We start from the raw sequence: 14433 nt of genomic DNA on the forward strand, positions 1-14433 counted from the left end.
TTTGTAATTTGTTCATCGTTATGAAACGAATACATGCCATAGTAAACAAACCACTGCTTTACCTGGTTAAAATATTGCATTCTTATTTCATAGATTGATTAAATAACGGTGATGATAATGCAGTATGCATTAAGTTTGATTTTGTCTTAGGCAGCGATTTGTTGTATTAGCGGCACTGTTTGGTACTTATGAGCTCTATTATAAGCCAGTCATACAAATGAATTATTTATCCCTTTGCTCAGGAAGAGTGTGTGATTTCAGGAAGAGGTCATCACACATCATAGGATGGAGCAAGACATGAGAGTAACCTGTGATGACTATGCCTCAAGTTGCTTCATCTAACTCAAATTTATGTTGTTGTTGTTTTTTTGTCACATACTGCAAATAAATTGCAGACTGTTTGCTGCATTTTAAGAGTGAACATGAAGTGAAAGAAATTAGCTGTGCAACAAAAACATACAAAATATATTATCACAATACCATACAATGCATGAGGTCCTTAATTCTCTCAGGTGGTAGAGCTGCCCATTCTCCAGTTCCTGTAAATTATTTGGTTGTCTTGCACAAACTGCACGTTTGAGATCTTCCCCAAAGTGGCTCAGTGATATTAAGGTTAGGAGACTGTGATGGCCTTCAGAACCTTCAGCTTTTTCTGCTGTTACCATTGGAGGGTCAACCTTGCCTTGTGCTTTGGATCATTGTCATGTTGGAACACTTGAGTGCATCCCATGTGCAGCTTTCGTGCTGTAGAATAAACATGTCTGATAAACATGCTACATTCATCATCAAAAGTGCTAAATTCATCATCAATTTTTTACTAACTTCCCAGCACCACTGGAGCTCACACAGCCCCAAAACATGAGAGATCCTCCACCATGCTTTACATTGGGATGGTGCACTGTAGACCTTGTTGAGTCCTCTCCAAACATAACGTTTATGGTTGTTACTATAAAGTTCTATTTTGGTCTCATCACTCCATATGACTGCTCCAGAAGACTGAGGCTTGAACCTCTTATTTTCCACCTCTTTATCAGAGTTTGAACAGCACACAGAGTTGACTAGCATTTTCATTTGGCATTTTTTATATCCATTTCCTGCTTTATAAAATACTACCTTATTATTCAGGTCCATTGGCAGTTCTTTAGTCTTCCCCATGGTGCAGTATCCAGCCAAGTCAGTGCCTCACCACATGAGCTGAGAAACTCACTGTCTATTTACTGTATGCACAGACACTAATTACAATTACAATGAGTCACAGGTGTGGAAACACCTTTAATGGCCATTTAAACCTCTGTGTGTCAACCTGTGTGTTTATAATGTGGCCAAACTTTCAAGCAGATGTAAACTTTTGATCAGGGTTGTTTAGGTGAAATACATGTCTACAGGAAAATCTGAATCTTTACTGAACGACTGCATCAAGTACTTTGATATCTCTTCTCGTATATTCAGTATAATCAAGCTGTGTAGGCTTTCCTCTCTGTCACTAATGTGCATCAGTGAAAAACATCTATAACGCTGTGAACCTGACATGCGGAATGCCTTAAAGCAGATTAATGCCCAGTGAAAGTGGGCCGTTGCTCTTTTGCTGGAACTGTTTTCATTAGTCGCACTGATTAAACCATGATGACTGTTGCAAGTAATCTAAGTAAGTGTCATATGAGACATCTATTGACCATCGGTCAGATTTAAAAACTCCACCATATGCTGTTCTCTGCCTCTTGCTGTTTTGCTTTTACTGTACATATCTGATGCCTTTATTGATGTCCAGATCATTCTGCCTCGTTGAGTTATTGGAAGTTCCCTAATTGTCTTTGTGTGTGTGTGTGTGTGTGTGTGTGTGTGTGTGTGTGTGTGTGTGTGTGTGTGTGTGTGTGTGTGGGGATGAGTGACTGACTCTCCTGCTAATGTTAACCCCTCCACCCACTTCTATGAGAACGACGGCCATGTTTATTCTCCTTTAAGCTCTTTTCATTTCCTTCCTGGATCTCCATGGAGCAGCCGGACTCTAGCATCCTGTACATCAGCAGTAAAGTGCAGCTACACGGTGTGTTGTGGAAAAGATCCTCCGGAAGACAATCAGCTAAATGGGCTCGAAGGTACAGTGGGGATCTCATCTCATTTTCTGTCCAAATATTAGCTTGGGTTTATTACTATTTTACAGCCTTTACTGATGTTCTGAACATTTGAATGCATTCAGGAGTTTGTGTGTGTGTGTGTGTGTGTGTGTGTGTGTGTGTGTGTGTGTGTGTGTGTGTGTGTGTGTGTGTGTGTGTGTATGTGTGTGTGTGTGTGTGTGTGTGAATATCGGCTGATTAATTCACAGATTTTATTCTCTTGATAGTAAAACTCTATGGCATTATATCTAGAGATGATGAGTCATGCAGTAGCACTCAGTGGAAGTAAAGAGCACATATTCTTTTTCTAGGGTGTTTTTTCAAGCCATCCTAGAACTAAGTACAGGTAAACGTACAGTACTGTACATTCTGTGGCTGAAGTGCATTATTGACTTTGGTGCTTTTTAATCTTCTACAAAAGATCCAAAAAAAAAAAAAATTAAAGATTAAATATGCAGATGACGAATAAAAAGAATAAACAATATCTTATTTATGTTTCATATCTTTTTATTCAAGACCAAAATCATAATGCGTTTCATACAAACCAATGAGCTTCCATGATAAATTAATTACAAATAATCACTGCTTTAATACAGAGGGGTGAAATATTAACGGGAAATAAAATCCTAAAGCCTCTAGAACAGCTTTGTAGACATTCTATAAGTCTCTGGATTGCATTAGAAGTATAAACAGGATTCTTCCATAGGATATTCCCTCAGCTGGTGTTTTGATGATGGTCCTAGAAAAACAGTCACTGGGGGTTATTCTGGAAAACACCACTCACTCATACTGGAATAGAAATGTTTCATCGTACTGTAAAGCTAGACTTTGTAGATTTATACATTTACATTTAACCCTTAAGTTAAATGTAGAGCAGAGGAAATACAGAAGCAACAGAAAGCTTAAAGTTACCTCAGAGACATTTTCCATAAACGTTAAATATGACCTTTTTTTTATTTGTTTATACAGAGTGTCCAACATACATTGTGAATGAAGGAGCTTTTTCTATTCATATGATAATGTACTAAAATTTTCCTCTATAACTAACAAAATAAATATTCTTTACCTAGTTTATTATTTATTTTCTAAATTGAATAGATTCTTCGTTATCAAAGACAGCTTCCTGCTCTACTATGCTGAGAACGAAAAAAGAAACTTCGAAGCTAACAGATACTTCAACATTCATCCAAAGGTAAACGTCTCTGATTTCCATCCTGAAATCCGACCCGAAATCCGAAGAACGATTGATGCTAATATTGTGTTATTGTCCTCTTCTCTCCAGCCTGTTGTCTGTTTCTTTCTTTGCTGACTCATAGTTTTGTTTTAACAGGGAGTTATCCCTCTAGGAGGATGTGTGGTCGAGCCAAAGGAGGAACAAGGCATGCCTTATGCCATAGTTATAAACCATGAGGAATTTAATGTATGATCCATTCTTTTGTTTACTTTAAGACATATTAAAACTACACCAGACATGAATATCTACAGCATTCATATTGTTCCTAACTCTGCTTTTATCTCCCTTCACAGGGAGACATAACGTTAGCAGCAGAGTCCGAGTCCGAGCAGAGCCAGTGGCTGGATATGTTAGAGGAGTCCGGAAAAGTGTGAGCCTTAAGTACTTAAGTGCCTAGAGTTAAGTGCAAAGGTTTGCATACCTCCAGGACAAATTCTGTACATTCATTTATTTTCAGTGAATGATTTTATCTAAGTCAGGGTTGCACTGGATTTGGAGCTTGTCTCAGGAACAAACGTGTAGTCCATCTCAAACACCTGTAGATAGCTAAATCTTTCCTGTCACACGACTACTACCACAACATTTGTTCATTTTGCACATTTTTTCAGTCAATCCAAACACCTGACCAATGGCATACCCACTTTAAACATCTCAGGTTTTTGTACAACCAAAATAGGAGAGAAATCCTAGCAGGTACATTGCTGCCCTTATCCAGGGTGACTAACATTTATCTCATTTATTTAGCTGAGTAATTGAGGTTTAAGGGTCTTGCTCAGAAGCCCAGAAGTGGCATCTTGCTGGCCCTGCGATTTAAACTCGCGACCTTCTGATCAGTAGTCCAACACCTTAACCACCGATTTACCACTTCCTTATTCATCATTACGATTATTCCCCAAAGGTGTTCAATGGGGTTGAGTTCAAGGTTATGCGAGGACACTCAAGTTCTTCCATCCCATCCTTGTTTACCATGTCTTTATGGAGCTTCCTCGAACACATTTGAGTGAAGGGAAATCATAAAACTACAGCATAAAAAAAAAAATCATTATAGTTATTGTGTCAACAGTTTAATGAAGAACCATATATGGTGTCAAAGGTGTCCACAGTTTTTGGCGTATTTGGTCTATTTTTATTTTTTTTTTGCAAATGTTTGCACATATATAGTTAAGTCCAAAAATCTGACTTCACTACCAGAAACAAATTTCATGATACTTATTTCAGTTTTTCTTCCCACGATAACAAAAGCTTACTCTTAGCATAGATCATCATAAATTTAAGAAAATATACATATAATCTAAATCTAACCTTTGACGAAAACTATATTACTGCAGTAAGCAGCTTGGAGAGTAAGACATATAGCGTACTAACAGAGTTTGTTGCATAATTTGTAATGCGATGATCTATTTTCAGCACATGGAAAAATGCCCAGCTAGGCGAGGCTATGATTGAGAGTCTGGAGGCTCAGGGACTGCAGCTGGCCAAAGAGAAACAGGAGTACCTGGGTGAGGTTTATAGATGCATCAGCATCACGGTTCAACTTCTTTATATTTCATAGTAATGCCTTTGCGATTGCTCAAATAGGTTTTAAAATATATCAGCTTCCCATCTTGCAGGGAACAAAATCTAATGTTGGTAAAAGTAATCAGAGCCCCTCTCTCTCTCTCTCTCTCTCTCTCTCTCTCTCTCTCTCTCTCTCTCTCTCTCTCTCTCTCTCTCTCTCTCTCTCTCTCTCTCTCTCACACACACACACACACACACACACACACACACACACACACACACACACACATCTGTAGTCTGTTAGGACTGATAATGACTTTAATTACAAAACTCTAAACCTGTGCTTGTTTTTCTTCAGATAAACTCATGGAGGAGACTGAGGAACTGAGCTTACAGAGAGAACAGAAGGCGGTTCGTTACAAGCTGTTATTTATTTCAGATGTACACACACTGAGCTGCTTTTTTTTAATGAGGCGCTTGTATTTGCTTTGCTTCTATCCATTTTATTTTATTTTTTATGCTATCAGATATGTTTAATTTACCTCATGGTTCTCATTCGAATGTGCCTCACTATATGGATGTAAATTAAAAAAAAAAAAGTATTAATAATGCTTCTGTATTTAAATCCATCTTTGAATGCATGTCTTGGGTCATGTATTTTTTTTCTTTTTTTTTAATGATTTAATTAATTAAGATTTTCTTGTATTAGAATAAATAAAATCAAGTAAATAAAATTAATTACAAAAAAAATCTTATTAGTGCTATTTGTAGATTTGGGTTGATATTCTATTAGATATTCTACCTTTTATTTAAAAAAAGCAATTGGAGAGAAGAATTTTACAGTTTCACACTTTACAATTACACTGTGTGATATTTATGGTACAGTAGATCAAGTTCAGGTACAAAGTAGGAGTAGGTAGAGGACCTATATCTCTCTATTGTTGAGGGTGTGTGTGTGTGTGTGTGTGTGTGTGTGTGTGTGTGTGTGTGTGTGTGTGTGTGTGTGTGTGTGTGTGTGTGTGTGTGTGTGTAGGAGCTAGAACGGTTGAATCAGGTGCTGGAGGAAGAGAAGCAGAGGTTTGAGGAAGTTCTTACGGAGCTAAGAGCCGAGCAAGAGCAGATCAAGAGGTAAACATCAGTTTCTCTAAATCACTGCATTCACTTAATTATAAACTTTTTTTTATCTTTTATTGCACAATGTTGAAGAATTCATGATTCTGATTAATCAGAAGATGTTAATTAGTTTTCATAGGTTTCTCATCATATTTCTCATAAAGTTTATGTTAATGCATATAATCCGTAATCTAATCCGTAATAGTTACTATAGAAACAACTCATTTGATTGTAACCTGTTTAAAAATCTATTAAAAATGGAATACGATGAATAAAACCCACTTTTTTTGCTAGAGGAAAACTTTGGCTGCATCACATCACCACACTTCATTATTTTTAGTTTTTTCAAAATTACTGACTGCTGTAACTGCGATAAAGCAAATAAAGTCTGAGTATATCAGTAGTTTTTAATCATTAAAAGATAATAGAAGCAAAAACAACGTGTTAGGCAATCAACGGTGTCATGTAATACAAAAAAAATGGCAGGATGTTTAGAAATGTGTCCTGAGATAAAACATCTTTATCAAATACATTTCTGTATTAGGTTTTGGTAAGTAAAAGTCTCAGCGATTATGATACTGCTGTAATGCCGTGTTGTGTTTTAAGGGATTTGGATGGAACAGCTCGGTCAATGAAAGGAGTTGAGTCTGAGAAAGAAGAGCTGAACAGACTGACCACTAGACTACAGAAATCTCTTGAGGTAAACAACTTCCTGCCTCACTTGCCAATAATACCATGAAGTAGATAATCCACACGTACTGTACAAAGAAATATCCGCATTTTCGACAACATGTTTTTTTTCTTTCGATATACATTATGTGAGCACTAGACATAGTTTTATTGCTGCAATGTTTAGGGATTGTGTTTGGGACTGCTCAGGAGCTGTCTAAGGAGAAGCAGCGTACTCTGGATATGCTCAGAAAGAAAGAGATGGACAGGATTGGCTCTAAGGACCAGGCTTCTGCTCCCGAACCTAAATGCCCCAAACCACAGGAGCAGCTACAGGGCAACCTGAGAAACATCGAGGAGCACATGATGTGTCTTCTCTGTGAAAAGAAACAGGCAGAAGAGAGGTATGTCTGAAAAGAGCTAAATCCATGGAGTACCTATAAATACTGAAAAAAGAAAATCATCACAAGCACCAAACACATAAACGTTCTTATTGATCAGTTCCTACGTCATGCTGAACATTTCTTAATATATATTTTGTAATATATATATATATATATATATATATTTTTTTTTTTTAATGAAACAGTGCTGTTGAATTCTTGATGCCGATGGGACAGAAGATCAAATCTCACACAGATTTATACAGTACTTTATTAAAGCACTCATTTTCATACATTTTTCTTTTTTTACAATGAACTTGCATACATATTTGCAATGGGTCAATGTGCCCTACTTGTTTTCCATGAGGAGACATTTATTTAACATTTATTTGGAAGGAGTCTCCAGTGTTAGCACTCCACAGTGTATATCATTAACTTCAAGAGAGACAAAAGAGAAAGGGAAACCAGGGAAAGGGGGAAAGAGAACTTATATATTATATACCTTATATTAGAAAATATTATTTTTTCCCAATAAATTATTACTATATATTTTCAAAATTATTAATTTTAATTGTATATATATATATATATATTTTTTTTTAAGTGTTCCTTTATAAATAAACAAACAAACAAATAAATAAATAAAGTTGTGTTCTTTTATGAATCTCTTTTTTTTCACTGCCATTCTACCTCATTGCCTCTTACATTACATGTATATTATTTATTATGTATTTAATAATTGTTATGCTATACACTAATGCAACTTGCTGCTCTGTACTTCATCTTAAATCCCACCTACATTGCTCTATTCCATTGCTCCTACATCTACATTGCTCTATTCCATGACAAAGTTAAATCGAATATTAACTTTTACCATACTATATGCCCCGACACCCCCCCTGAGTTCAGTACTGAATAATTCATTGCAATGCATGTTGTGTTATAAAGTATGTGAAGGAATGAACCTATACTGTATGTCTGACTCAGGGATACCTCTGTGTTAATGGGGCCTGGAGGCAGCTAAGTGGAACTATCCATCGATTTGCAAACGGACGTTGTATTGATCAGACACTAATGAGCAGAGCAGAGCAGTGTATATACAACAGGATATAGACTGACCTGAGGCTAGGAATGACTTGCATGACAGTAAAACAGTTTTGTGATAGTTAATTGTCCTTTTGACAGGTTTGTGCTGCCCTGAAAGTTACCTCGGGTATTTATAGAATTCATGAACTCTTGTTTAAATGCTGATTTAATTCCAGCTGTGTCTGGCCATTGGCTTTCATTCAACAACCATGTGTGTGGGAATTTTCCATGTTCTCCCTGTGGGAATTTTCCAGGTTTCCCTGAACTGTGGAGTTTCCTCTGGGAACTCTGGTTTTCTCCCCTATTTCAACACATTCGTTGTAGGATGACTGGCATCTCTAAACTGTCCGTTCTGTGTGAGTCTGAGAGAGAAGGTTATTTGCAATGGGTTGGCATCCTGCCCCTGGGTTTATAGGTCGTGCCTCAAGTCTTTCGGGATAGACTCCAGGTTTCTTGTCACCCTGTGTAGGATAAGCCCTACATATGGTCGGAACTACCATTATAGAAAATACACCATTATTAAATTTTAATTTAACAGCAATGTGGTATAAAACACGATAAATTCATCGTTTGCATCTGAAATTGTGCCCTTTACAAGATATTTGTAGGATATTTGTTTTGCAGAAGTGACTACAACTAGTCTGGCTATATTAGTGCATATTACAGATGCCTGTGTCTCCCTCTGCAGGCTGAGAGAGAATGAGCAGAAAGCTTATGTACTGCAGGAGGAGAGAGAGTTTTACTCAGCTCAGGCTCAAACGCTTCAGCAGTCCCTCAGTCAGCTAGCAGCTGATAAACAGCAGGCTGAAGCTGAACTGAAGGTGAGTAGGAGGAATATTTTACAAATTACAGTCTGATCTTTGTTGCATTTTGAGACAGAGAGAAAGCACTCTTGTGATGTTGAGAAAATTATAATATAAATGTATACAACCATTTGAGATCAAATTAGTACCATTGGTATAGAAGTGAAATGTATTCAATTTCTACACATTTTCTTTCATTTCATTTTTTATGTTTGTTCTAATGGCACATATTTGGTTCAGTTATTCAAAACCTTTTAACTTAAGTGCTAACATATCCAGGATGTCAGCCATAGCATTAAACCCACTGACAGGTGAAGTAAATATTGGTGGGATATATTAAGCAGGTGAGCTAGTGAACAGTCAGTTCTCGATGTGTTGGAAGCAGAAAAACATGGGCATGTGGATATGAGAGGCTTTGACTAGTCCAAATTGTGATGACTGGGTTACAGCATCTCCAAAACAGCAGGTCTTGTGAGGCATAAGACCTGTTTTGGAGGTCTTGTGGTCTTAAAGGACCTGTTTTGGAGATGCTGTGACCCAGCCATCAGTTGCCAGTATGTAGTGGTTCGTATCTACCAAATTGTGGTCCAAGCATGGACAGAGTCATGGGTGCCCATGGGAGAGAAGAATAATCCATCTGGTCCCATACCACAAATGAGCTATTGTAGCAAGTACAGTAGGTGTCAGAACACACAATGTGTCACAGTTTGCTGTGTATGGGCCTGTGTAGTTACAGAGTGTTTAAAGTGCCCATGCCGACCCCTGTCCTCACCAAAAAATGCCTACGATGGGCACATGGTCTGGTCTGATGAATCATGGGGACACCCGTGTGGAAATGTGTCACTTACCTGGGAAAGAAATGGCATCAGGATGCATTAAGATAAGCTGTTGGAGGCAGTGTAATGCCCTGGATAATGTTCTGCTGCGAAACCTGAGGTCATGGTACTCATGTGGATGTTACAAAATGACTCCAGATTTTGTACATCCGGCATATGACATATGAATATATATGAATATAACATTCAGAAAAGAATGTTTATTTTATTTTATTTTCTAACATGATAATTGAGGAACAAAACCTGAACCATTTAATGTCCTTGTTTAACTAATGACTTACTAATGTTAACTAATTATTGTTAACTCATTTTAAATATTCTTGAAGAAATGTGATTTGAGAAAAGTTTTAAAATCGTAAAAATTATCATATCTTTGATTTTGTGTCAAATGATCAGTGAGTGTGTGAGTTCCTGACCTACAAGTTCATAACCTAATCTGCTATTAAATTTCACTCTCTCTCTCTCTCTCTCTCTCTCTCTCTCTCTCTCTCTCTCTCTCTCTCTCTCTCTCTCTCTCTCTCTCTCTCTCTCTGCACACATATCCATTATCATTAAGTTACTCCTGAGTGATAAAAAAAAATCAATGGTTCATCTCCACACTCCACTGCATCGTCCTTCTCTCCAGTGAAACATTGCTCATCTATAGCATCTATAATCCCCACATCTTCCTTCAGGTCTATATAATTATGTTATGTGAGTAATGTAAGTAATGTATCTGTGTGTGGGTGTGTGTGTGTGTGTGGATCCAGGCTGAGATGGAGTCAAGGGCAGAGATAGAACGCAGGCTGAAGATGGCAGAGGAGGCCCTGAAGAGCCTGGAACAGGGTTTGAACTGTTTGGAACGCAGCCGCGAGAGAGACGAGAGGATGATGGGAGATGTCGGCCACCTCCGCAGTGAGTGTCATCAAAATTACATGTCAATATTTATAGTCAGATTGTTTCTGGGTCTATAAGTTGTATATGCAGTAGCGTAGGGCCACTGAGCCACCAGGGGCCCCTGTAAGACTGCATTTTTTTAGTTGATTGTTTTGCTTTGCTCCCCAAAGATTTAGTTATATATATATATATATATATATATATATATATATATATATATATATATATATATATATATATATATATAGTTAGATATTTCTAGTTATCATGTCTCTTTCAGAATGACTGAATTGGTTCCAATTATTGTTTACAGCATATTATTTTACCGTAGCGCTCTGAAATCTTAAAACTGATTGGTCGATCCATTTTCTAGAACATTTCAGGATGTGAATGATCTGTTAACTTTGGCAGCATAAGATTAACTCCTCTTCTTGTCTGGCTGCATCACACGACACAGTGTGATACTTTTCTCAAAGCAACACGCTTTGTCATGTTGAATCCCTTACTTTTATTCTATTCAGTGCTAACAGTGAGGAAAAAGGGCCCAAGCAGGAAAGCCAAGTAAAACCAATTCAAACATGTCTCAATTTCTTAAAATCTTAAAAGAACGTTACAGCATACAGATGGATTATTAGCAAGGGTTTTAATATCAAATGCTTGGTTTAAGCCCCTATTAAAGATTAACTTGGTTAATACAGATCTAAAATAACTCTGTGTGTAATTCTTTTCATTTGAGATTACTCTCTCAGTCTGAAAGTTAAAAAAAAATGCAACAATATGATAAGATTATGGAAAATATACATTAAAAAGGATTCATGTGATTACTTCTGAAATCTCCCACGAAAAAACAGACATGGACAAATTAGAAATTTAGACTTCGCCTGAGGGCTTAGTGGTTAGAATGGTTGCCTCGTACAGTATCTACAGGTTTGGGGGTTTGATTCCTGTCTCATCCTTCGTGCAGTTTGCTTACTGTCCAGGGGTTTCCTTCCTCAGTCCATGGACATATGCTGTAGACTGAACTATACCGTATACAGTAGGGGTTGACAATCCATTCAGGGTGTTTCATACTGTAAATTGTGTCCCGTGTCCTCTGGTATAGACTTCAGGCTCCCTGTGACGGAAAAGTGGTACAGGATAAAGTATGAATAAATTGAGTAACTAGCCCACAAGACAAGAAAAATATCAAATCATTGATCATTTCCATGATTTTGAATTTTTTTGGAAACCTAGTTAACTAGACTAAATGACAACAATGAACATGGTACAATTCAAAATGATAATGCGACAATGGTGCATTATTGCAGACTACAGTATGAATAATACATGAGCGTTTGAGTCCTTGAGATGAGTGAATTTATGTCACCAGATTTGGTCCTCTCCTCATGCCGTTTCTGGTGATGAAATGTTGACAGAAAAGCAGAACATTTTTGGCTAACATTTGAAGTTATGAGGTTGCAGAAGGCAATAATGCCTTTAATCTTACGAAGATGAAATTTAAGGTTTCACCCTGTGATTGAAGGTAAGCTCGAAAAGTTAAACATGAAAATGTGACCTTTTATTTTCTGTTGAATAGATTTGCTTTCTGAGATGTGATTTTCTCTCTTTCTCTCTCTCTCTCTCTCTCTCTCTCTCTCTCTCTCTCTCTCTCTCTCTGTCTTTTTCAGAGTTCTTTGAGGAGTGTATCTCTGCTGCAGAGATTGAAGCTAAGCTACCAGCCATCATGAAGAACTCTGTGTACCTACATAAAGCTGCCGCTCGCCGAATTAAAAGCTGTCGCATCCAGAGACAAGCTTCCAGGCAACACTGGCGTGAGTGTCTCTCTTTCGTCCACTCATACACACTCACACACACACACCATGACTAATATAGTGTCACTATAACAAAGATTGCGTTCCAATATCATTAGATTTGGGAGAGATGTCTAATTATAATGAACTATAGAACTCTGTCATCCATGTTCATTTCTTTTTCTGAAACACAGGGAAACACTCGCTGTCATTTGCTGGTTCACATGGTGAGACATCCAGCATGGAGGACCTGAAAGAGACCACTCGACGTCTGACTTCAGACAGCTGCTTTCGACAGCCCAGCAAAGCCATCAGCAGACAGAGCACAGTGCAGTCTGAGGACTGAGATCAGTGTGACGGCAACCCGTTTCGATCAGCGATCAGTGAGGAAAGATTTGCACATGTTTTTGTAACTCGAATGTTAAGTTAGAGAGGTTAGTGTTACAAGAGCACAAGGATTAGTGATTCGATTCAGTTCAACTGTATTTGCGTAGCGCTTTTAACAATGCACATTGTCACAAAGCAGCTTTACAGAAATGTCTATATTTTATATTTATTACTAATGAACTAACCAGAGGCGACGGCAGCAAGGAAAAACTCCCTGAGATATTATGTTATATGATATTATGGATCGTTGTTGGATATTTTCGTTCTTTGTATGAAAATCTCTTGCACTAACAGATTCCGAGTGAGAGTCGATCCACACCCTGGAAAATGAAACGTCTTTATAGGACCTCTTTCTCTGCCGTTTTAAGTTATTACTCATTATATACTGTACATTATACTGGACAGAGTTTCATCGGTTTGATCACAAATTTATATTCCCCAGTTGCGTCTTCAGGAGGTGTTCATATTTATTTATTTTAGTCCACGTACTTGATTATGTGTCTGTCTTAAGCATTTCAAACACAACCTCAGATACATTGTAGAAATTCATTCATATTATTTAGGACATTAATACTGAAATATTCGTTTATCACTTGCTTAAAGGACACTGTACTATACTTTTAAATAGAATGATATACTGTATTTTTACAGGACTACATATTAATAACAGTATATTACTGTAAAAAAAACTGTCATTGCCAAGTATACATTACATAAATAACTTGTAAAACTTGTAAAAAAATATTTTAAAAAAGTAATACAAATAAATAATGACATGAATCTCATAGTACATGTGTGTACAGGTTCTAACATATATATTAATGTTTACTGAAAACTTATAGTAACTTGCTAAAATAAATGCATTTTAAAGGGTGAGGTAAATAAGATACCTTTACACAATAGGAACAATAACACGATCAGTGGGCATGTGTCCATTTACTTATTTTATTTCTATTAATTAATTAATTAATTGATTGATTGATTGATTGATTAATCTGTTTGTTTATTTATTTATTTTTGGAAAATATAGAATTAAATATAATTGAAGAAATGGAAAATAAACACAAGAAAAATGATGAATGAACAGTGATAAAAAAATGTATCTCTTACTGGGATGAATAAAGTATCTATGAATCTCTAGACAGACAGACAGAAGACAAGTGACGGACAGAGACAAACGATGGTTAGATTGTATCTATCTATCTCGAGACAGACAGACAAAACAAGCAAATATATAAACATGATAGATAGATAGATAGATAGATAGATAGATAGATAGATAGATAGATAGATAGATAGATAGATAGATAGAAAGATGGATGGACGCACAGACGGAGAGAGACAGACAATGGATAGATTGTATCTATCTCTAGACAGACAAGTGGATAATATAGACAATCTGATAGACTGATAGCAGAAAACAAGCAAACAAATATACAAACATCAGTGGATGACAGATAGATAGATAGATAGATAGATAGATAGATAGATAGATAGATAGATAGATAGATAGATAGATAGATATTCATAATATCACAATATCATAATAATTCATAATAACATAATATCTCTGATAAGTAATCTTGATACAAAACCTGGACATAAAACCACTCATAAAAGTTCATACTTTATTATCTTTAATCAT

At 36.7% G+C, this 14433-nt stretch overlaps 1 protein-coding gene across 1 annotated transcript; it reads left to right on the forward strand.

The window, feature by feature from the left end:
- The first annotated feature begins 1889 nt into the window (after positions 1-1889).
- Positions 1890-14169, forward strand: plekhd1 (pleckstrin homology domain containing, family D (with coiled-coil domains) member 1). The gene is made up of 13 exons (XM_027174927.2): positions 1890-2096; positions 3213-3306; positions 3445-3534; positions 3642-3718; positions 4756-4847; positions 5204-5256; positions 5879-5973; positions 6565-6658; positions 6838-7031; positions 8785-8917; positions 10485-10629; positions 12279-12422; positions 12596-14169. Exons 1-13 carry the CDS (start codon positions 1990-1992, stop codon positions 12745-12747), a joined length of 1470 nt encoding a protein of 489 aa, XP_027030728.1. The 5' UTR covers positions 1890-1989; the 3' UTR covers positions 12748-14169.
- The last annotated feature ends 264 nt before the right edge of the window (positions 14170-14433 follow it).

Source organism: Tachysurus fulvidraco, chromosome 12, assembly GCF_022655615.1.
Source record: "Tachysurus fulvidraco isolate hzauxx_2018 chromosome 12, HZAU_PFXX_2.0, whole genome shotgun sequence".
In the NCBI taxonomy this organism is placed as follows: domain Eukaryota; kingdom Metazoa; phylum Chordata; class Actinopteri; order Siluriformes; family Bagridae; genus Tachysurus; species Tachysurus fulvidraco.